The sequence below is a fragment of the Monomorium pharaonis genome, unplaced genomic scaffold (assembly GCF_013373865.1).
Source record: "Monomorium pharaonis isolate MP-MQ-018 unplaced genomic scaffold, ASM1337386v2 scaffold_236, whole genome shotgun sequence".
Classification (NCBI taxonomy): Eukaryota; Metazoa; Arthropoda; class Insecta; order Hymenoptera; family Formicidae; genus Monomorium; species Monomorium pharaonis.
Genome location: NW_023415512.1, coordinates 1 through 24824, shown reverse-complemented (window position 1 = coordinate 24824; position 24824 = coordinate 1). Strand labels below are relative to the sequence as shown.

General features: G+C 35.1%; 5 protein-coding genes across 10 annotated transcripts; 3 read left to right on the top strand and 2 right to left on the bottom strand.

Annotated features, from left to right (window-relative positions):
- The first annotated feature begins 2028 nt into the window (after positions 1-2028).
- LOC105830754 lies at positions 2029-5054 on the top strand. Of its 2 annotated transcripts, XM_012670290.3 has the most exons (4): positions 2029-2489; positions 4453-4584; positions 4691-4722; positions 4859-5054. In XM_012670290.3, the coding sequence occupies exons 1-4, from the start codon at positions 2357-2359 to the stop codon at positions 4889-4891; spliced, it is 330 nt and encodes a 109-aa protein (XP_012525744.1). In that variant the 5' UTR covers positions 2029-2356; the 3' UTR covers positions 4892-5054. The 2 variants fall into 2 exon arrangements, with proteins under 2 accessions (XP_012525744.1, XP_012525745.1); XM_012670291.3 differs by lacking the exon at positions 4691-4722 and having other exon boundaries at positions 2117-2489.
- Positions 5055-5254: 200 nt separating this feature from the next.
- LOC105830756 (ruvB-like 2) lies at positions 5255-8114 on the bottom strand. Its single transcript, XM_012670293.3, has 7 exons — positions 7604-8114; positions 7099-7206; positions 6580-7014; positions 6056-6488; positions 5717-5985; positions 5529-5634; positions 5255-5445 (listed from the first exon to the last, which is right to left on the bottom strand). The coding sequence occupies exons 1-7, from the start codon at positions 7607-7609 to the stop codon at positions 5408-5410; spliced, it is 1395 nt and encodes a 464-aa protein (XP_012525747.1). The 5' UTR covers positions 7610-8114; the 3' UTR covers positions 5255-5407.
- Positions 8115-8968: 854 nt separating this feature from the next.
- LOC105840184 lies at positions 8969-17734 on the top strand. Of its 4 annotated transcripts, none has more exons than XM_012687053.3 (9): positions 8969-9418; positions 10021-10472; positions 10547-10816; positions 11165-11316; positions 13620-13717; positions 14035-14395; positions 14516-14727; positions 14822-15157; positions 15270-17734. In XM_012687053.3, exons 2-9 carry the CDS (start codon positions 10149-10151, stop codon positions 16691-16693), a joined length of 3177 nt encoding a protein of 1058 aa, XP_012542507.2. In that variant the 5' UTR covers positions 8969-9418; positions 10021-10148; the 3' UTR covers positions 16694-17734. The 4 variants fall into 4 exon arrangements, with proteins under 4 accessions (XP_012542507.2, XP_012542509.2, XP_012542508.2 ...); XM_012687055.3 differs by having other exon boundaries at positions 8969-9209; positions 15270-16693; XM_012687054.3 differs by having other exon boundaries at positions 8969-9597; positions 15270-16693.
- Positions 17735-17894: 160 nt separating this feature from the next.
- On the top strand, positions 17895-21284 carry LOC105835269 (large subunit GTPase 1 homolog). 2 transcript variants are annotated; one of them, XM_028193243.2, is made up of 6 exons: positions 17895-18104; positions 18214-18256; positions 18314-18547; positions 18865-20245; positions 20419-20719; positions 20912-21284. In XM_028193243.2, the coding sequence occupies exons 3-6, from the start codon at positions 18443-18445 to the stop codon at positions 21057-21059; spliced, it is 1935 nt and encodes a 644-aa protein (XP_028049044.2). In that variant the 5' UTR covers positions 17895-18104; positions 18214-18256; positions 18314-18442; the 3' UTR covers positions 21060-21284. The 2 variants fall into 2 exon arrangements, with proteins under 2 accessions (XP_028049044.2, XP_012533836.2); XM_012678382.3 differs by having other exon boundaries at positions 18308-18547.
- LOC105835268 (RNA polymerase II subunit A C-terminal domain phosphatase SSU72) lies at positions 21084-23284 on the bottom strand (the record flags this gene model as incomplete). Its single annotated transcript, XM_012678379.3, is given in 5 exon segments — positions 21084-21524; positions 21723-21931; positions 22013-22271; positions 22402-22545; positions 22843-23284. Coding segments are annotated over 4 exon segments (588 nt in total). The 3' UTR covers positions 21084-21524; positions 21723-21829.
- Between the last annotated feature and the right edge of the window lie 1540 nt (positions 23285-24824).

The window sequence follows — 24824 nt, the reverse complement described above, 5'->3', positions numbered from 1 at the left end:
CCGCATTCTCGAGGGTTACTAACAAAGAGGTAACAGCCACCCTCATAAGCGTGACAACTCACGTGTTTGCCCGTGCGGTAACTCGTACATACACGTGAAACCAACCACGTGAATAGGGGAACGGGCTTTGATTTGGACTTTCGAACGACTCCACAAGAACTTTACGAGGAGGACAACGAGGGTCGATGGTGCTCTCTCCGTGTAGAAGACCTTGGGGAAATCCTAATATTTTAACCAGTAGCGAGGTATGAAAGAACCCGCGCGAGCAGAGCACTGAAAGGGAAATGGGGTGTTGCGCTGCGAGTCATCCTTGCGTCTACCCTTGTAGACGAGCATCTACATTCGCGTATGCGGTATCCCCTGAAGGGAAGCACTTGCAATTAACGCGGTAAGACTTGGCTGTTGCAAAGGGTGCGCCGCCTTTCACCCTCCTCGGAGTCTCTTTCAGCTCTGATTCCTATTCGAAATGAACTTGGAGGAGACGAGCCGGAATCTGCGTTTGCTTATTTGTCAGCGATGCGTATAATTTTCACACCTGTACTGTAATTACTCAACATAATCCTGCTCGTTATATTACAAAAAAAAAGTTTTGCGCGCAAATATTCTTTCCTATGTTTGTAATGATCTTTATTTTTGCACGTTGCGCAAGCTTATTCTTAATGTGCTCCTGTTGGAGGGTCTTTCTTCCTCCAGGCCGGAAATGCGACTTAGTCATCGACTGTCCATTGTGTCGATACTAAGTGCATATCCGTGTAAAATCCCTGCGGTACGATCATCTCAAATTTTCAGATATCACACGTAACTTCACCATAATCGATTTTGTTTGTGCACTTCTTGTAGGAAACTATAACTATAACATTGACGACTTTATTTAAGGAAGTCATTTTTCATTATAGCACGATCTTGAAATATATGTCATGTACACAAAATCAGTAACATTTTGTGATTTTTTTTATTTGATAATAAAAACAATAAGATATTTATCGTAAATGTTTCTGTAAACAGCAATCTCGTTCGATTAGATCTATCTCACCTGATAAATTTCGCGTTTCCCTAATCTTTTCCTTCTTTCTTCGATTACTTATTCCGGTAAAAAATGACAATAATGGAAAGGAATAAGAAATATATACCGATGACCAACGGTATTCAAGTTCTAGTCATAATTGAATATCTCTTCAGCAGTCTTCTCTCTCTTTGCGTCACATGGTGAAAAACTGTTAAAAAGGAAGAAAAAGAAGGATTCGGCTATCCCTGACTATCGGAACCACTTGTAATTTTTTTCCGCTTTCAGCGTGGAAAAGTGAAGGAGAGACACCTTTTGGACACCGCAAAATTGTCATTGAGAGAGTAGAAAGCTCGAATGGAGCGCTACTTCCTTCTTCAATCTGGATCCTTTCACTTTTTAACCCAGTTTCCATTGTTAGACTACCAGGCTATATCCCTGTTACGGTCGTTGATTATCCAACTATTTGTAGTTAACGTTATATTGGTGTTTCTTTTTATTTGTAATGATTACTATATCTTTTCTACAATAAAATATCTAATTAATGTAGTTTATTATTTTTAATAAAATTATGAAATATGTAACATATTTGCAGCGAAAAAAATGAAAATATATTTTTGTGTCTTTTTTTCTTGCGTATAAACATTAAAAGCGAATGATATATGTAAGAAATAATTAATACAAATCCTTGACACTCCCTGATCATCTCGTTTCACGAGTGTCTTGCTTCTGTCAGTTTACCTTCAAGCATAATAACCTGTGGGAGTATCTTCATCTCAAGTAATTCTCACTTGTTTTCACGAGAAGCATATAACTGTATACTTATGAAATGATGTGTAAAATATTATTAAATCTCTTTCAAATTAACGTAACGTAAAGAAGATCGAGTTGATGAAAATCGTTCTAGAATTCTAGATCAACGAATGTGATGTGATGATACAAAAGTCGCGAACTTTCACGCATTCACTTTTGTGAGAGAGGAGAACGAAAGGTACGATGGAGATCCACTCCCCACTGTTCCTTCTCTTTTCCTCTCTTCTCTCTCTCTCTCTCTCTCTCTTTTGATATATAATTGCAAGTTTCTTTTTCATATCTTTCTCGTCATTATTATCGATATGCCGTGACACGCATAGGTTTTACGCAATACAGTTTTATTGTATCGCAGAGTCGCGATTTCTCACGAATTGCGTCAATCCTCTTATCCCCACGGTTTCCCCACTCGCAGCAAGTGTTTTCATTTGCTTTGGTCTACAATGAACGATCGTCAAACGTAGTAGTGTATCGGGTATCGCCACGTGAAGTATTTCTCGCGATTGAATTTGAGCGTAAGACTTTTGTTCGAAAGCTCTCAGAATGTCGATAGCCGGCAAGACAGGCATCAACACCTTATGGACCGTCGTTTTTCTTTGCGTCATTGCCACGATTGTTGCAGTGCATGCCAAGCCCACGATTTACAAAAGGACCGAAGACAATGTATTTGAACCAGGTGAGTGAAGGATCTGCAATTCATTCATGCATCGCAAATTAAATTAATGTAAAATGCGATTAAATATTTCCCAATAAAATTTAATACTTCTGTTTATTTATTTTTGTTTTCTGTTTGTAAGACAAAAAGAGAGATTGTATGCGTATCTTTGAATATTTTCTACGAAATTTGAACTCTCATTAGCGCACAAGGAGAATAATAATTTACGTCTCAGCACGTGTACAAGTTGCGTTTCAATGCACATCCACGCATAGTTTAGTTCCTCTCTTAAAGCAATAATAAAAAAGTGATCCTTTCTTTATCATGAATTAAAAATTGTACGGGAGCAAAAGTGTGCCATAAATTGGATAAATTTTCTAATAACTTTGGTTATTTTGACGTGTATATTTATCTTCGAGAGAAAGAGCTTTTCAGTTTTTTTTCCGCACACGTTATTTCAAAAACAGTCACGAGAATGAGTTTTATTCCGCATTATTACGATGACATCAGCATATTGTAGGTACATAATGATGTCTTATTTGTGTTGACGGCATTTAAAAAATTTTTTTCAATTTGAAAATATTTTGCTTTTTTTGAATTAGAGAACTTAAATAAAACTTAACGCACAGGAAAGTTTGTACGCGAAAAAAACTTTCACCATAGTAATTACAGGGCTCTAATTAACACAGCAAGAGATCGCAGATTTCTTTTCTCGTGACGCGCTTGTTCCTCCTAGAAACGTCGATTATCTCGTGCACCTTGATAATAAATGTGCATTAACAAAAAGGAAAGCCACAAGGCGAAACATTACTGACCATATAAAGAGCGATCTCTCTCGAGAATTCTGAATTCGCGCGAACCAATGTATATTCGACAGGTGAGCGGAACGGAATGGTGACGTCAGTCAGGGCAACGCGTAGGTTTCGATCATCGACATCTTATATAGCGGAATATTCGTTATTACATCAACGATACAGGTTTTACTCCTATATACATTCTGAGCTGTTACTTGGATTTTTTTGACTTTTTTTTTAATTTTCACAGCGCAGTAATATATGTATCTTTTCTAATCTCTCTTTTGCCATCGGCGCGAGCGATTGGAAAGGCGAATCGCTAAATAAAAAAGACGCCCACGCGTGGAAGATGTTAATAGAAGTTACATATATATTGTCCTTGAATTGACGTTACAGCGCGAAAGAGCAGAGTGGAGGAAGGAAAGTACAGAGACGATGCATTTCTCGCAGCAATCGTCGGTCGAATGAACAATTCGAAGGAATTTCTCTATAGTAGAACACTGTAGGTGGTACACTTGAATTCATTCTAGTGTAAACGGATGCGGCCTATTATAATGCACATTATGATATACGCAAACGAGATCTGTGTATTGTAAATCAGATGTGAATGCCAGTGAAACCCATATATGAAACATTATGTCGCTCGCTCGCATATATCAATGTTATAATTAAAATCAATACAGATGTTTTGATTCGGTTATGACATTTGCGATATAGGTTTTAATTAAAAATTATATACGAACTTGTGCAACTGTCTTGATATTTCTATCAACTTTCGGTGTTCTAACTTTCTACCTTTTCTTGCATGTAAAACGAATGATTTAACTTTCACTACTATGTATGTTTTTACTACTTTTGTATAAATACCTTGAGATTATTGGTAATCGATAAAATAATATAAATTACGTTATCAAATATCGATGAATAGTGATCTACTAGATCAGTCAAGTATATTAATGCTTTTGGAAAATTATTAAGACACAGATGTGCGTATTTTATTATTCTAGAAATATATTTCGAATTATTTCGAAAATCATTATTTAATTTTACGATTAAAAAATCCGAATTTTCGGAATCTTAAATTGATATTAGATTGTCGCTACCAAAATTAGGTGCCTATATTATTGACATATGATTTAATTCCTAATTCCTTTTTCTTGTTTATTAATAATTTATATCCCTTTTTTCAGTAATGGTACCCGTATCATCCACGGTAATTCCATTGCCTGTGTACAAAGTAGGCTACGGCTTGGGCTTTATATCGAAAGATAAGAAGGCTCAATCATCGTTTAAACCGGAAGGTGGGATAAAGTTGATTACGAGTAAGTATATAATTAAGTGTAACTACTTAAATAAAACTATTACTATTAAAAAATCTTGTTTTCGCAGTAAACTCTTTCATAACTTTATCTTTTCCCTTTATATCAGCAGATCGCGATATGGATAACATGTCAGTGAATGTGAGCTGAATTATAAATTATCTTATTCGTTACTATTGCATACACAGCTCATACGGTTGCACGAAATCAAATTTTCTTACTTAATTCACATTAGGGAGTTTCTACATTATGGTAATTAATATGAATTTTTTTCTAGTTAACAAGATCCAAGAAAAGATGTAATATATGAATGTAGATGCACAAATTATGTCAAGAACTTAATATTTGTCGAAGATGAAAATTTCGGACCAGCAATAGAAAACCTACGTTCTGCTATTTATCGCATCGATTTCTTGCAAGCATGCGCGTGTTATCATTAAGTTATCTAATTAAGAAGCTTTACACCAAAAAAATAGATCTTTGTAAATATTAATTATTTTTATCACCGAAAATACGTACTCTTATCTTTAAGACATTAAATCAAAATTAATTAGAATTCACATATTGTAAGTTATATATCTATTTTACTTAATTGTAAATTTAAGATGTTTAAATGTTTATTTAAGAAATACAAAGAGAATAATATAATGTAAAACATTTATTTTTTATAAACATAATTAATTAAAAATAAATTTGTGATAAGTATTATAATAGTGAGAAAATAATATATTTTAACTATATCACTACATTAAAAAAATTATTGTAATTAAATTTTAAGTAACTTAGTTTCATAACTTAATAGAAAAGTTTGCTTTTCTGTAATGTATTATGAAGAAACATCCATGTTATCCTCAGCTGAAGTAGCTGAAATATAATTATATATATATTTTTTTTATCAAATACAAATTTAACATAAATTGTATAGATACAATAACTGTATAACTTACGGAATTCATTGAACATGAAATCATCTTGATATTCTTTAAGAAATTGTGTAGATCTATTTTCATCGAGAAATAAAGAATAGACACGTTTCACATCTTCAATACTGACCTAATAAAAAAAAAACAATTAAAAATATTACTATATCATTGAATGTATTTATGCGATAGTTCACTTCGCCTGTCCTACTTACTTCTGTAGTTTTTCTTCGACGGCTGACAAGAGACGCCGTCGTAATTAACTGTATCGCATATCTCAGCGATGTTTCTAAAGCAATCCTCGTTAACACGGTTAGAGCATCATCAGCCATTTCACAATCTTCTTCTTCGCATCTTATTTTCAAGATTTCCTTTAACTCCTTTTCTTGGTACGGGCTCGTCGGGACAATAATCATACGATCCAATAAATCAATTGGAATGCCATGAGGACTCTTGTAATTTGTCCCTCTAATTCTCGTAATACCTACGTAATTATAAATTGTCGAATAATTGTTTTTTAGCAACAATGTGGTTAATTATTCACATATCTGTACCTCTATTCGTTGCCATAATTACAACTGGAGCCATTTCATTCTCCAGTGCTCGATTTAGAAATGAGAAACATTCAATATCCAACATATGTACTTCATCGATAAAAAGTACACCTGGAACTATTTCTGCTTTGCCCTCTTCCCGCCATTCTGCGACCTTGGCGTTTATTTGATCTCGCACTTCCGATTTTATCTCTCCAGTATCTCCAGAAAATAGTGCTAAAAAGCCATGCGTTCTACTATTTATCACGTCAACTTCATGCAAAGTCACGGTGTGCACGACTTCCTTGCGTTTCTGCAATTCACCTTCTGGACATTGCACAAAACGCGTTTGCGAACCCGTTGCATCGTAATCCCGAGCTCTGGTGAAGGATCGTCCAAGTCTATTAATCTTCCCTGTGGCTTTGTCTATCGTTATAACATCACCAGCTTGTACCTAAAAATAATATAAAATTAAAATACAAAGTCAAATAAGATGTAATCTATGTAATATATATATATATATATATATATAGATGCATACTAACTTTCTCTTTCATCAAGCAATCAATCATTTTATTTCCTAAATCATAAATTGTCTCCATCTCAGTAGTTTTTAATGTTAATTTGCCAACTTTTACTCCAATTCCAGTGGCTGGTCTGTCAACTTGAATTTCCACTACTTCCCCCTCTATAATTTCTGTCTCCTCTTTGATTCTAACTCCAATAGACTTTCTAATAGCTTGAGTTAAAGCTTCTGTTTTACTCATTTCTAAAGAGTAAATTTCAGAACCAGCCATTGACGTGAAAGGAGTATCTGCACCCAAAGCTTGTGCCATTCCCATAGCAATGGCAGTTTTACCCGTGCCAGGTTGTCCAGCCAATAGAATCGCACGACCTGCTATCTTACTCTCCTTAATCATTTCCAGAATAACACCAGCAGCACGGCGTGCCGTGAGCTGACCAACCATGCCTTGGGAAACCTAATATATAAAATATAATAACAAATTATTTTATCATAATATAATCAATAAAAATATTAAGGCCAAAATATGTAAATTAATTACATTGCGTGGTTCTAAACTATCATTTAATCCTAAACCTCTAATATGGGAATGGGCACCAATACGCTCTATCTTGGTAATCTCACGAACTTCTTGCACATTAGTAACGATCTGAAATAAAAAAATAATTAGACGCATGGTGGACACTTTATATATCTGCAGTATAATTAATAAATTGCAATAATGGATCAAACATTTGTGTCAGTTGCTAAGCCAACCAACACAAGGTACAAAATTATTTATATCAGTAAATATTTTTCTTTTATAAAAGCAACACAATACTTTTATAAAGACAATATAAAATGTACATAAATATAGAGTATAATACAAATAAAACTATATATATTAAAACTGGTATATGTTAATTGGCATCGTGGATAAGAGCAAATAGTTTTTGTTGCAAAAAATTGTCACGAGATTGTAAAAGGAAGCATTATCTTTAATTCAGACAAATGTACTTATTCTATGTAGATAATTATTCTAGATCTAAATAGAAGAAAAATCTTACTGCCATGCTGAATATAGATACTGTTTTTCTAATGACGCGAAGCGTGAGAAAACCGTTATATCTTCTTCTTCTTCTTCTTCTTCTTCTTCTTCTTCTTCTTATCACTCGATGGATTTCTGTAAAACCGTTATATCTCTCAGATCAACCAAGATCAGCCTTCGAGACCTTCAGCCGATACTCCGATAGGCGATAACAATAATAATGCCGGTTACGGCAGGCACGGGCGGCACGGGGCTGCTATTAATACCACAGACCATGAAGTAAGAATAAGGAGACTTATCTACATAGATTGAAAGTGGTCACGAAAAATGTTCCGTATGTGGTCAGGTTTGCCAAATGGAATAAAGGCCCTCACACATGAATTGACATAACCGTAACAGTAAGGTTTCGACCAATCATGTACTTGAATTAGCCGGTTATGGCAGGTTACGGTTATGGTCGCCCAATCCGACGCGTCAAAACCTTACGTTATGGTTATGTCAATTCATGTGTGAGGGCCTTAAGGGCCATCTACAATGGAGTGTTTTAGCCGTAACAGCACTAAAACTACGGCAATGCTGTCTAGAAGAAAAACGACGTAGCAATAACATACAAGCCGGCCATCAAAGAAAGGCGACCAAAAATTAATCCCGAATGCCCCAACGCTCATCGTAAGCACGCAATGAATTGGTTCAATGTCTGCTGTAGGCTGTAAACAGTAAAGCAATACAAAGTGGAGACATTTTCTACGACTACTGCTACGGCCTACGACTCTCCATTGTAGATGGCCCTTAAGGAATTCGATTGGTCTATTTTCTTATGTAAGTGCTTGTAGACCAATCAATTTTCTTATGTATATGCTTATGCGCTTATGCAAGTTTGTGTGGATATACCATTACTATGTCTATGGTCCTATCTTTGTTACTCATTAAACATAAAAAAAGATAGAACGATGCTTGTGTCGACGTTACCAAGGCTACGGTCCACTTGACGCTACAAACGTTTCGAAGCATTCTTTGATTGGTCAATTAAATGCTTTAAAGCATTTGTAGCGTCAAGTAGCCCGCAGCCAAAAGTCTCGTCTACAGAAGTCGCAAGCAGCCAGTTGCGACTTGCGACAGCCAATAAATGTCGAGCTTTAACTAGAAATTAGGCGTCCATTGGCTGTCGCAAGTCGCAATTGGCTGCTTGCGACTTCTGTAGACGAGGCTTAAATGGAAAGCATCCAAAGTAAAACACACACACACACACACACACACACACACACACACACACACACACACACATATATATAATTTGCTACTACGTAGCAATGCAGCGAGAAAAAAAATAGACCTATCGCGTGTAAGGCCGGATCTACAATAGGTGTAGTAAACCTTATGCCATAAGAAATTGACCAATTATAATCGAATATGAGAAGAATAATCGAATATAATTGGTTAATTCCTTATGGCATAAGGCTTACTACACTATTGTAAATCCGAGCTAAAGAGTTCAAGCAACACGACAGATCAGAGAGCTTCCTCAAAAGGCGGAAGTCATGCCGCTCAGACGGAAGTGGTGGCCACGGCCGCGGGCCGAAGCGGATGTCATCGCCCAAGAGAGAATAATGGCGTCCGCGGCGAACGTACGATCAGCACGATATTCTCGCGGTTTGTCTGTTACTCCGCGAGTTGCATGCTGAAACGACCGGTTTGCACTCAGCTTTCACTACTTTCCGTTTTCGCTACTTCTTCTGTAGAGTACGATGGATCGCGTCTGCCCGTAAACGAAGATCGAGAACGAGATACGATACGATTCGCGAAAGCGTGCCAAGGCGACCGAACTGGTGATTGTGTACGTTCTTTTCTTATACTTCGTTAACGGGAGAAGCAGAACGTTGAGCTCCAAAACATTCGTCGAATCGATGCACTTGTCAACTCCAATCGATCCAACAATGAACTGAGAATTTTTGGAATTGCACGTTTTGTCGTTATACATACTAATTCTGTGTGCTACATGGAGTAACGTGACGTGTACATGTCATTTTCATTTCTCTTCGATTATATCTTGATTGATTTGTAATTACAATTGAAAAATATAGATAAAATTTTATTAATTCGAATTAAATTTTTATAATCGAGTCAATGACTCGTTTAAAGAATGCTGACGTAGAAGTTTTTTAAAAATTTTATTTTATAAATAAGAATTTTCTCTTTAAATGCAATCAATTACTAAAAAATTTTAATAGATTGACTTTTTAATTTGTGGTTTTATTTATTATGCTTAAAAGTGGATTGCAAGAATTTTATTTTTTTATGGTGATAACAATAATGAGTGATAATGATTAAAGTTATAAAAAACTGTAATTCTTTCATGTACATTGCTCTCTTTTTTCTAGAAATTTTGTTGCTCCAGTTGCTTGATACACTAATATACTTTTAATATTTTTTTTGCAGGATCCTTTAGAATGGATTTATCAACTGCTCATGGAGCTGTCATCGACATGAAATATGTCTGACCCTTATTGTCCGTTTAAACTGGACGTTTAATTGAAATTTATTTCCTGTATTTATATTCTGTCATAATGTCTGGTAATACTCAATTTGCAAATCCACCACCAACTGTAAGCTTACCCAACATGTCTGTGCCGCCACCCACAACTCCGAACTTGTCGGCGCCACCACCAAATTTAACCACTATAAATACATCAGGAAGCTATCAACATCGATATGCAAATCATAGAGAAGGTAGTCGTGGTTTTTTCAAACCATTCAGACCTTATCACGCTCCAAAAATTGTTGCTGGGGGACAAGATACTTTGCAAGATGAATTTGATGGGAAGAGGCTCAGGAAATCTGTTATGCGAAAGACTGTCGATTACAACTCCGCTATCATCAAAAGCTTAGAAGTAAATATAATTCTCATTGCATTTATTAAAATAATATTTTTCAAGACCATGTGTAACCTCTTAAATTTTTATAGAATCGAGTATGGCAGCGGGACTATAGAGATCGCCGTGCGCTTCAGCCAGATGTAATATATTATCCCGATTTACTCCCTCCACCAAGTTATATTGACAATCCAATAAATGCAGTTACCACAAGGTTCGTTAAAACGGCTACCAATAAAATGCGTTGTCCAATTTTTTGTATGGCTTGGACACCAGAGGGTAGACGTCTTGTCACTGGCGCTTCGAGTGGAGAATTTACTTTGTGGAATGGCCTTACTTTCAATTTTGAAACTATTCTGCAGGTATATTTTACATTAGACATATAATATAGTTTATATAAAATTAACGTCTCACTTAAAGGCAATTGAAAGACAATTGACTTTCTTTTAATGTATGATATACATAATAATTATCATTTTTATCTTATTATGCTTTGAATTATCGATCTTTGCAATCATGATTAAAAGTTTTAGCTTGAAATATCTTGCAGAATGTAGAAATTGTTTTACTGTAAAAGATAATTTATTTACATTCTATGGATGCAGCTACATAGTTCTTTTATCTCTTGTCATTATTGCATACTGTAATACGTATATAAATTTAAAAAAAAACATTGACAGGAGAAATTTAATTTTTCTGTTTACATATAGGCACATGACAGCCCAGTCAGGACAATGGTATGGTCACACAACGAAAGCTGGATGGTAACAGGGGATCACGCGGGTTACGTGAAATATTGGCAGAGCAACATGAACAATGTCAAGATGTTTCAAGCGCACAAAGAAGCGATTAGAGGACTCAGGTATATCATCCACCACACTAGTCCTTACGTCTCTTGCGTCACTGTTGCCGATGATCGGTCCATCCTTGCCGTAGTTAAGATATCGGACGTGACTCTTCTTCTCTTCCTTTTCTGGTTTTGTGCCGTTTCTGGCAGAGCAGTAGTGATTCTTGTATGGGTACACAGGTGATTTTAACAAGTCTCAATATAAAACATTGGATATAAAAAGATATATAACATTTATCATGAACTATGGAATGAACCATGTGTTCGTGAAAAACGCTTACTGTTAAATGCCTCGATAAAATTCGTGTGAAAAATTTCGAAAATATCTTTTGCCGAATTAGAAAATTTTCGGGAAAAAATAATTTCCAGTCGTATAAAACATTTCCAACATATTGTGACAAATTATATTTTTAAATAGTAAATCTAAAAATAAATTCAATAGAACTTGCAAAACTATTAAGTATTTTTACTGCATTTTTATCGCGATGTAGAAATCAATACACAAGGACAGTGTAAATTTTTTGCGAATATTATATGCGCGTATCGACACAGTTTATGATTTGTATTTATAGAGTCTTAGGGACCTAACTTTCGATTAACTAATTATTCCATATCGAATGCGTTCATCACACATCAAAGTGGCACAAATTTTAATTAAGTTATAATATTATTAGGTCCTTATGGCTCTCGTTTTAAGCTATTTATGTGATTAGATTATTTATTCGGCAAAGATGTATGCTTTAGATAAATAAAACAAAAAAATATATTTATACAAATGGCAATACCTAATCGAGATTCCCATATAATGATAAATAAAAAATGAAATATCCTGTGTCCTTCTTTATATAATTTAAGTTTCAATAAAGTTTTAAATAAAGACACTATTATTGCATGGCTATGAAAATAAAATATTTTATCTTTAGTTTTATGTGTCACTTGTGCCCTTTCACAGACGAGAGAGAGAGAGAGAGAGAGAGAGAGAGAGAGAGAGAGAGAGAGAGAGAGAGAGAGAGAGAGAGAGAGAGAGGGAGGGAGGGGAGCGTAAACAGACAAATATAAGACATAATTCATGTACACTTCGGACATTTTTTTGTGCAATAAACATTAAATTAAAAAATATTGCTCTTAATACATCACTCGGTGGTCATGTGGCATCAAAAATCAATCTTAATTTTCCCCAAAATGAAATCGTTTCACTACTTAACAAATGAGATTTTATTTGCGTGCCAGATATGACTATCGCGGATGTTTTTTTGTTTATTTACAATATATGTATATATACATATAAAGGTTCCTTTTTTTATTACTGATCTCTATTCCTCAGAGTGGCGTATTCGTAAGATTCGATTATATGTTCTTTATTTTACATCTACTTTACATCTATTTTATTTTAAGTTAAAATTCGGGAATATATTTGACTCATATGTGTGTGCACTGCTCTATGTACACGCGTATTTGCTCGCATTTCTTCTTTGTATGTATATTGCTTTTAATATCGGCAACTAATAGGGAAAATCATCAAAGGGAAGCTATAAATTATTATAAAATTATCATTTGATATGCATTCTCTTAATTTACATCTATACTCAACACTGATGTCTTATCATGTGTGATTTGAAATATATTATGTTAAATAAGAAATAAATAAATAAATCGACATAATTAGAGTATATTAAAGAAGACTTCTTCAAATTACGCATGTGTACAGCTATAACTTAAATAACTTTATTAAAAAATTGACAAAGTTGATAATTTGTTAACGCGTTTTTAATTTTGTTTTCTTTTTCACGCGTATACGTACATATATAATATATTAACATTGCATACGGTATAATAAAAATAATGAGGAATCAGTAATAAATGTAGGCGATTGTATGTTTGACTCAATATTAAAAGACCAGCGAGTTATACGATACCAATGTCCGTAAGATGTATCATGTTTTTCATACCACTCTTTTACAAGATATATGACAGCTACTTTTCTACTCTTCTTTCTTAATAGATCTTTTTTGTTAAAAGATTTAATTTTGTAAAATAAATTTCAATAAAAATTTGTAAGGACAATGAATTGTATTCATTATCTTAGCAATTTCAGTATATAAAACTATATTATTTGATATCTTACTTTTTAAACTGTGAATTTTCGGTATATCATAATGTCGATTTAAACCATTTTAATAAACAATTCTTTTTAGTATCCCGTTAATAAATTGCTTAATAAATTGCTCAAACTCATTTATAATTTTCATATTAATGCAATTTCTTATTATGTACAATAAGGCATTGTTCAAATGTAACTTTTTCTTTTGGGCGGGTAGTTTCAGTCCAACGGATCACAAATTGGCTACTTGCAGTGATGACGGAACTGTTAGAATTTGGGACTTTCTTCGCTGTCATGAGGAACGTATTCTCAGGGGTATAAAATTCTTTGCTTTAATTAAATAAATACTATATAAAATTAATCCTTTTTTGTTTAGTTTATTATTAAATAGTTTGCTTTTAATATCTATTTTTTACCATTTTTATAAATTATATATTTATAAAATTTATTATGTGTTACATACATGTAACTACTTATCTTTATCACATATCCCATATTTTATGTATACATTCTATTCTTTCAGAGAATTTTTATTTTTATGAAAAACAAGTAATAATAACTTTGCAGTTTTATACTACTTTTTAACAAACAAATTATATTGGCTATAGTATTTCATAGTATTTTTTTCACAGGTCATGGTGCGGATGTCAAGTGTGTGCATTGGCATCCACAAAAGAGTCTAGTCATTTCTGGCAGCAAAGACAATCAGCAACCAGTAAAACTTTGGGATCCAAAAACTGGACAATCTCTGGCGACTTTGCATGCACATAAGTCCACTGTGATGGATGTCAAGTGGAATGAGAATGGTAACTGGTTGGTAACTGCATCAAGAGATCATCTTTTGAAACTTTTTGACCTCAGAAATCTTAGTCAAGAAGTTCAAACTTTCCGTGGCCACAAAAAAGAAGCGTCTAGCGTCGCATGGCATCCAAGTCACGAAGGCCTCTTTTGTAGTGGAGGTAGCGATGGCGCCATACTCTTCTGGCATGTTGGGTATATACGTATTATTATTTTTGCTTATAATCACTTAAATTTCTATTTATGTGTGATTGCTATATTTTCTTAATACTTAATTAATACTACAGTTAATTATGTACTTATCTTGAATTACAGAGCAGACAAGGAAGTGGGAGCAATAGAACAAGCGCACGATAGCATAGTTTGGACATTAGCTTGGCATCCACTGGGACATATTTTGTGTTCTGGTAGTAATGATCACACATCTAAGTTTTGGACGCGTAATAGACCCGGTGACCTGATGAGAGACAAGTACAATCTCAATACATTACCGGCAGGTTCAGCCGGTATCGATGATCATGAAATTGGTACTAAACGGTTTCAATTATTTTTATATACGATATGATGTAAAATTTTATTATTATGTAGATATTAATTCTACAATATCTAAAATTTTCTTAGCTGATGAAGCAGCAGTGATACCTGGAATGGGTCCAGAGGATAGAATTAATGCAGATTGTGAATCTGAAGACAAAAATGGCGGAATCCCTGGTCTGGATTTAGATCATGCAGTGGACGAGGGCAAGAAATTCGCCAACAAAAAAGTTCCGTACAGTAAACCGATCCCGCGAAATTTCCAAGCACAGTGGAACGAGATGGAAGCCGAGGATATCGAGCAAGTTGAAGCACTTAATGCGTTTGTCAATCAATTAATAGAGACAACGCCAGGTGCCGTGCCACTAAGCGAAGTTACGCCTAATGCTATTATATTATATGGGAAAATGATTCCTGTAGAATGTAAGCAGTATATTTTAATATTTTACTAAAATATGTATAAGCAGTTTTAAGCACATAGTCTTAAAAAAATAGGATTTTCAAAAATACACGGTAAACTCAATCGTATTTTTAGCTGGCTCCAAACTGGCAGAGGCAATCAGTAAAGGGACCGATGCGATAAATAAGTTGGTATTCTCTGGTGAAATAGAAGAACTACGGGATGTGGTAGGTCCACCGGACAACGCGGACGAAGCTGAGGAGTATCTGCATGACGATGGCGAGATCGATTATTCTAAAGTACCCGATGTAGATTTGCCGCCACCCTTGCCCAGTTCGAAATTTGCGCAGAATCCGGAGCTATTAAAATCGCTAAATCGCGGTGGCAAGCGCAAGTTTGATCAGCTGATTGGCTGGAGTGATGGTGGAGCTAGCGATCGCATATCCAAGATGCATCAACCAGTTTTTGGCGGTATGATTACAGAGGACTCCCAGTCAAGCGATACCGATCTGAGATTCGGCATTGGCAAATCGAATCCTCTCGCCGCGGAAAACAACTTCCATAGCGGTCAGGAAGATCACAGAAGGAGCGGTTTTCACGTTGATTCAACGAGGAGTGGCAACCGCAATGATGAAGATCTCAGGTTCAACATCGCTGGCGGTCCTGGCAGACCTGGCTTACATAGCGAATACGATTCACGTGGCAATAGTTTCGTAGACAAAGATTTTCGTAACATTGGCAGTTTCTTGTCATCTAAGACTTTGGATGACGATGATTATGACGACCGAGAACATGATAACGTCGGCGATCGTTGGGACGACGAGAAAGCCGATGGCGCGCGTTGCAAATTGGACGGCACGTTCGCTGGCAACACTTTCGACAAGCGCGACAACGGTATAGCGATGGGTCCTGGTGGCATGGGTAACAATATGCACGGCCATATGGGTGGTATGCCTCATCTATCGAATCATCATAATATGCAAAACATTAATCCTAACATGCCGCCGCCGATACCGAGCTTGGTATCACATCCCAATATGTCACAACATCCTGGTATGCAAAATAAACCGCCGCATCCTGGAATGTCTGGCATAGATGGTCCGATGGCACCACATATAATGCCACACCATCCGAATATGCACCCGGGTTTTGGACCAAATGGACCACCGCCCGGTGGTTTTGGACCCAATTTCCGACCACCATCAAACGGCAATTTTGGTCCGAATCATTTTAGACCGAGTCCGATGTTACCATTTGGACCGAATCAAGGTCCACCGCCGTTCGGCAACAGTTTTCAAGGACCGCCTAATTTCCGCGGACCAAACGTCGCCCCCATCAACTTTGATCGACCGGGCTTCGGATCCAATTTCCGCGGCCAAAATCCACAGGGTCAATTGAATAATTTCAACTCCAACTTTGGCAACTTTGGCAAAAACGGTCCTAATCGCGGCATGAGTCGTGGCGGTGGCGAAAATATGGGTAGGAGTGGCTACAGTAATCGAGGTAGAGGACGTGACAACGATCAATCGAGAGGAGGGAGGACAAGAGACAATTATTGAAGAGATTTCTCAGAACAATGTGTGTGATTATCGACAAGGTTCTTATGCCTTGATATAAACGGTCTTGCATGAACTGAATTGAAGTGAAACTTTGGCTCAGTATATAAAATAATATACTAGCGTGATGATCACGAACTCTTTTACCCACGTGTGCGAAAATACCCTCCATTCATATTATACATATATACATATACATACATACATATATATATATATATATATATATATATATATATATATATATAATATATTGTGGAAAAAATTAGTTTTCTTTTTTTCACGATTTGCCCAATGAGCTAGTGATTGGATGCTTTACGCTAGCTGTCTACGTGGGTCGATTATATACGAGGATGATTAATTAATCTTTTTTTTTAGGGGGGGAGAGAGAGGGAGAGAGAGAGAGAGAGAGAGAGAGAGAACAAATCGCTAATTCAGATTTGAATTTATTCTGAATTCAGTTGATTTATGTCGTGCACAATATAAACAGCTTTTTTTCAAGATAAACGAAATTGTAATATAATGCATTAGAGATCGACGACACGAATATTATTCCGACAGAAACTGTTCACAAGCTGCCTTGCGAGGAAATTCTTGTTCTGTACGTGGAGTTCGACAAATGCGCATTAATCGCGTCACACGATGCATAATCCTGGAAGAGATTAAACACTAATGTATGATTGATTTTGTGTCCGCTGTTTGTCGTCCATAGCATGTGAGAGTGCCGGAACAGTTTATCATTATTAATAAAACGAAATAACATAAAGCATCCTTCGTTTCTGCCCTATTTTCGCACTATATGTATATACTATATGATAAACAAGTAAGCTCAATTGAAATAACCGTGACATAAAGGAATAAAAAATCAAAAGAAATTACTTTTTAAATAGTATGTTATTGAACTTGAAGTACAAGGTGTGAGCAAAATTTATATGTATGTTTCATATTTTTAATTTTGATTATAAAGTTGTCCATTTTTAAGACTTATTTTATTAAATTGCCAACTTATTCCATGTTACCAATTTAAAAGCTTACACATGTATGATATATTATTATATTGATATCTGTTAAATATATGTAATTATGATTTTTTAATTATTTTGTAACAATTATTAGATTTATTGTTGAAAACTATTTTAATATCACTATTATCCTAATTGAATTTATATCAATTTTCTCTGATCTTGTATATTACACAAATTTAATAATTTTCTCAGCGAATATCGAATCATATTAAAATTTTGAAAAGAAAATATATCAGAGATGTTATGTTTCATATTATAAATAGGGTTGGTTTTTTACAGTTGTATAAAAAGATAAAAAAACAATTGTGTCAATTTCATCAGAATTTAATCTGTTTCGATCTCTGGATTATTTTCTGTAGAGATGTGAAAAACTGTAACACGATATATTCGTAAGTTTATTTCAAGGAATATAAATATTTTATATTATTTATTATTAATAAATACATTGCTTTCATTTTTTAATAATTAAAGCATTAAAGTTTTGATTCTCTTATTTAGCGATAGAACATTGATCAAGTGAATTCTCGCTTCTTCGTGTGAGGTAAGTGAGGTTACATATGTCGTATAAAAGATAACCTTCGAATTGTTCAAGTTGCAGAGGACACGTGTCAGATCTCAGATATTCATTAACGGATGTGACACATTAAACTCACAAAAAAAAAGTTGCAAAGGTGTATATGCCTGCTTTTGCAAAAGATAAACATTATCAGATTATCTATTAGAGAAAATGGGTAAAAAAGGCAAAGGAGGAGGTGGTAATTTAGGAAAATCCTTAATTAGGGATCGATTTGGATCTAGGAAAATCAAGAGGAACAACAATGAGCCGTCTATGGTAAAATAATATTTGTTTTAACTTTCTTGTATTAAGCGTGCGTCACGTGTGTCTTGGCAAGTGATTTTAAATCGTCTACACGTGTCTCTTGGCAAGTATAGACGATTTAAAATTAATATTCCAGAAATGTCATAAATGATGTAATTTGGAAGAGCGTTCTGTTGTTTTGCTTAACGTTTTTAATCATTATAAATTTATGACATTTGTTAAAAGCTTTACGAGCTCTTAGATATATATATTATCAATGTATACATTTGTTAATAGATTATTGATAACTATTATTTATACAAGATTTTTCCTCTTCTTTTTTGATGCAGCTTCACACTACAGAGATTAATGATGGTTACGATTGGGGTCGACTCAATTTGCAGTCAATTACAGAAGAGAGTTCATTTCAAGAGTTTCTGTCGACTGCTGAACTTGCAGGAACAGAGTTTAATGCGGAAAAATTAAATATTAAATTTGTGAATCCCAATAGTAGCGGCTTACTTTCACAGAATGAAAAGGAGAAAGTATTAAAAACACAAGAAAGAAACAAGGACCTTGTTAAGATACCTAGAAGGCCCAAATGGAATAGTTCTACAAATGCCGAGGAACTACACACTCTCGAGAAAGAGACGTTCTTAGAGTGGAGACGTCATTTAGCCTCGTTGCAAGAAATTGAAGGACTGATATTGACGCCTTATGAGAGAAATTTAGAATTTTGGCGACAATTATGGAGAGTAGTAGAATTCAGTGACGTTATTGTACAAATTGTGGACGCACGTAACCCATTGCTCTTTCGTTGCGAAGATTTGGAGCGTTATGTTAAAGAAGTAAATCCTAACAAATTAAATATGATTCTTCTTAATAAAGCAGATTTCTTAACAGATGAGCAAAGAGAGGCATGGGCAAAATATTTTGCAGATATAAATGTACGAGTGGCTTTTTTTTCTGCTACATTAGCAGCTGAAAAACAACAGATACAAGAAGAAGATGAAGATGCAGCAAAATCGATAAATGAAAGTAACAAGGATCAACTTGATAAAGATGACGAAGATAGTATTGATGAATGGAATTCGGAATTTGCTTCAGAATCGGAATATGAAAGCGCGAATGATATCATTGATAATGATACTGAATCTAATACAGATATTGATAATGATAAACAAATGGAAGTTCAATGCGCGATGGAGAGCTTAACGATCTCTCCAACACACTCGGAAGATAAAATAAAGAAAGTAATTAATTCATCGAAATTATTAAATAGGAACGATCTCGTGGAATTATTTAAAACGTTTTACAGTGGGAATAAAACCTACACTGGCGGAGTGAAGACGATTGGTTTAGTGGGATATCCGAACGTTGGAAAAAGTTCTACTATTAATGCTTTGCTTATGAATAAAAAAGTTTCTGTGTCTGCTACACCGGGTAAAACCAAGCATTTTCAAACGTTGTACTTAGATAAAGATTTATTATTATGTGACTGCCCAGGCTTGGTGATGCCAAGCTTTGTATGTACAAAAGCAGAAATGATTTTGAATGGTATACTGCCAATTGATCAAATGCGAGACCATGTACCGGCAATTACATTGCTAGCTACATTTATACCTAGGCATGTTCTAGAGGATCTGTATGGTTTTATGTTACCTACGCCATTTGAGGGAGAAGATCCGAGTCGCGCACCAACTGCTGAGGAACTTTTGAACGCGTACGGTTGTATGTAATCACTCTAAGTTGATAAAATGTCTAAAAGTAGAAATTAAAAATTAAAAACTATGCTCGAATTATATATTTGTATCTTACATGTTGTGTATATATAAATTATTACGTTCACATTTATAATAATTATAATGTATATTTATATAAATCGATATCATATTATTTTGCAGATAACAGAGGTTTTATGACGCAGAACGGTCAACCGAATAATCCACGTTCAGCCAGATATATTTTGAAAGATTTCGTTAATGGTAAATTGCTATACTGCGTCGCACCGCCGATGTTTAACCAAGAGCACTTTCACACGTTTCCATCAAGACGTCGCGATATATTCGCGAACAGGCACGTGCCACCCCGAACGATTCGCGTAAACGAAGGATGTCGGGTAACAACCGGTGATATGGATCGGAAGTTCTTTCAGGATATGCACGTCAAAAAGATCCATGGATCTGTACTGCAATATTCTACAATGTAATGTTGGCTTTATTTAGTCGCTCATATATAACATTGCGACAATAATCGTATAATCTATTAAAATGTTTAAATTCTAATCGAGTGACTCTTTGTCATACATGATTGAAATATATACACATTATATATACTATCATTAGAACGTCATATTTCATATATAAAATTCACTTGATTGGTACAATTAATTTTCAGGCACGCGGGATCAACGGTTAGTTTGACAGAATCGATTGACGGTCATTCTGACAGAATCAAGAAACCATGGAAAATAATAAATAAACATGTTAATAAGAATAAACGTGAGAAGACCAGAAGAGTTTATGCCCATCTTGACCAACATTGAGTATAAAACGTGCGAAAAGTATCATTTTGCATTTTCCGTATTTTATTAGCTTTACAACAGCTATGCGATATAGCTGTATGATTGCATATATATGTATATAACACTCTGCAACATCCATATACATATTTACATACGTATATTGCAGATTTATATTGAGATGTAATCGTGCACGATACGTATACATGTATATATGCACTAAAATATTATAGTGTTTATGTTTTGTAACCTCGGCATTTATTTATTCCCAATATCTCTTTGTTTTATGCCTAAAGATTGGTACCATTCTACAGATTCCATTTAATCATGATGTGTGATGTGAATCTCATAATCAACTAGATTATCAATTTTAACGCAGGACCGTTAGATTCCATGGGAATAACCGTTAAGTAGGAAGCACAAGCGGATTTCTCCGTTCAAATTAAAATTCAATCCACACAATTCGGTGGATGAATGTGTGTGTGGTGTGCGCGCGCGCGCGCGTGTGTGTGTAAGAGAGAGAGAGAGAGAGCGAGCCCGCGCGTGCGATGTTTCGTGTGTGTGTATTAATATTATATATATATTAAATTAATATAAAAATATTTTTTATATTAATTATATTATATATAATATTATATATAACGTATGTATATGTATATATTTATGCACACACACACACACACACACGCGCGCGCGCGCTAAATTATATATAATTTAACTTCTGTTATAAATAAATTTCGAATTCGACGAACACTAGATTCTTGATGATTTTTGTATCAATGACAGATTTTTTTTCAGTAAAATAACACAGTGTGTAATATTGTTCTTGCAAACTTAGACTCAAATTCATGGAGCAGTTCATCTATATCATTATCTAAATCTTCGCTATTCGCCAACTGAAATAGGGAAATTTGCATATTATAAAATTAGAACATTTTCAAAATATATAGAAATATATAAACAAAAATATATAATACCACTGTCACTAGTTCGCATATAAGAAACGATCCTACTGTGGCTTCTTCATGGTTATCCTGAATGTCAATATTGATCAAATGCGCAGGTTGATTATCTTCTTTAGTTCTAGATTCCATACATTCAATTACTTGATCGTACACACGTTCCTCGCATGTAATTAAAATATCAAATTTATCCTTGGACAATTGAAATCGTTCCGGCCTAGGTTTTATTCGACGATTTCGATCTAACATATGCAGTAAGCCATTCTGTGTATAACTGTATTACTTGTTAAGAAACAATATAGAGAAAGCATACAGAGTTGCATACAGAAAAGTTTAGATTTTGTTTAGAACAATTTTAATTACATATGTCAAAAAGAGTTCAAAAGCTTATTTACAAAGGATACTATTGTTTGTCTTTCATCAATAGATCATTGTAAATCTCATCATATGAAGTTCCAAAGTCATAGATGTTAGGGCGATCCGGTGCAGTACCAGGTAATTTAACCTTGTCGCCAGTCCCAAATGATTTCACATTAAATCCCTTTTTGCTGAAACAATATCATATTCTGAATTAATAATGATATTCTGCAATTATCGTGAGTTTTATTTCAATTATTAAATACTAAGATTTCCTAAAACTTTTTTTAAAGAAAACTATAATCTAAGATCTACCAAAGATAATTTTATTACAGACTATTTTGTAGAATATTTATATAATTTTAAAGAAATCCTAATTGCACTCTACAAGAAGAACGTCATAACGTACAGTCACAGACTTGTGATTGTCAATGTTAATTATTGTTTTAACAGGTTAGTCATTGCAAGTTAACCGCATGACCAATTACCTGAGAAAAGCGTGCGCTTCCATACTTCTGTTCATATTACTGGAACATATTACGGCTACGCTGATGGAATTTGGCGCCGGCATTCTTCCGGGCGTTCGATCGACCGTGAAAGAGCCGTGATAGAAATTATGTTATTTTTTTACCTAACCAAATATAATCTCACGTTTAAAGGTTATGTTTGAAAAATTACAAGATGCATTTAATATACACGATATATACAATTTTTATAGAGAAATAATTTATTTTTTTTTTAATCTGAATCTAATAGAGCGTAATGGAGTCGCAGTGCAGCTCGAGCGAACGTTAATCGTTCCTCACGACGAGATGAAATTTCTTTAACAGATTTGCAGTAATTGGCAGAAATCCCGAACGCCATCACGATCCATGGTATGGTCTTTTAGAATTTTTTGACTCCGTCGATAAAAACGTTCTTTAGCGGCATCTATAAAGAGATAAATGTGACACGTAGAAAAGATGAAGCTGTTACCGATCGTTGGAGATAAAGGCTACGGTCCACTTGACGCTACAAACGTTTCGAAGGCGCTGAAGGAGCAATCGTTTGAGCTATACATATTATGTAGCTATTATTAATTGTTATAAAAAAATATATGGACTTGCAGCGCCAACGTATTTCTGGTAACATTTCGAAGGATTCTTTGATTGGTCAATTCGTAAAATTCTTTGTTTTAATTGCAGGTCAATCAAACGCTTCGAAGCATTTGTAGTAGCATCAAGTGGATCGCAGCTAAAGAAACATTTCTTTCTTCTTTATCGATAGAAATGTCGCCTGTTCTTCAGCGGCATCTAGGTAGAGATCACGTACTTTTTTCCCCCAAATAAAAATATAAAAAGAAAGATCAAGAATTATTCCAAATCTGCATACGTATAATTACGTCCGATTTAAACTCGAAGTGCAAATTGCTACATCTCGGAACTACTGTCACATCACATATATGTGTACATACATACATACATACGAAAAAAGCACACAGGACAGGGGCCACACTCGTGCGCTCAGCGCCGCACTGATTGGCTTCTGTTTAGCATGAGTTAACCCTTCTATTTGGCTTTTGATGTGAAGAGAAAATGCAGTTGAAATTTCTTGGAAAAGTGATACGTACGTTTTATCGCGCGAATGAGATTCTTCGAAAAGCGAATGCGCTTCGTGTACATAAACGTGCTCGTTCATCATCCCGCTCGCTGAGAAACTAAACAACGATCGTTCAGAAAGTGCCCAGCCCGGAGTCCCCGTAAATGAAGTCCTGGTAAGTGAAGTTGACGCACGTCTGTAAGTATGTATGTGTAATGTGTGTTTGTCGTGTATTTGCCTTTTCACAAAGCATCGTTTTCGATAAGTTTAATTTTGGAGATTTGACGAAAAGCGATCGATTGAATATACAATGTATACATATTGTATACATGGACAAAGAAATATCTGATAATGGAATGGGATACCATATATGATAAAAATAGATAAGTTAAGAATTAGATAAGCAATGGAGTCGGAATAGATATTTGAAATAAGAGTAGAAAATTGAAAGAAATTGATTTGATTAATTTTGTACAAACGGTTCGCGAAGAGCTATTGAAATCGTCGCGTCGCGGTTCTACGAATCGCATGCGAAATTCGCGCGATCTCGAGTTGAGGAGAATTAAAAAGGGCCGTTATTAAATTGCATAATGCCGCGCGGCCGCGGATCTGTTACAAAACCGCGAAATAATGGTTAGCGCCACGTAGAGCAGCAGGCTATAACCGGGATAGCGTCGGGACGAGGATTGCGCGCCTCGAGCTCGGGGACCCTGAATTAAGGCGGGGCTCGCGCGGTCTCGTGCTTCGACGAGACTTCAATTTCGCGCTCGACGATTCTTGCAAGATCCGCTGCCCGGTGCAGCCCGGTGTCGCGATCCTTCGAAAGAGATCGAGATACCCCAAATAGATTTGCCGAAAGTGTCGAGTTTCGAACTAAAACTAAACTCGCATA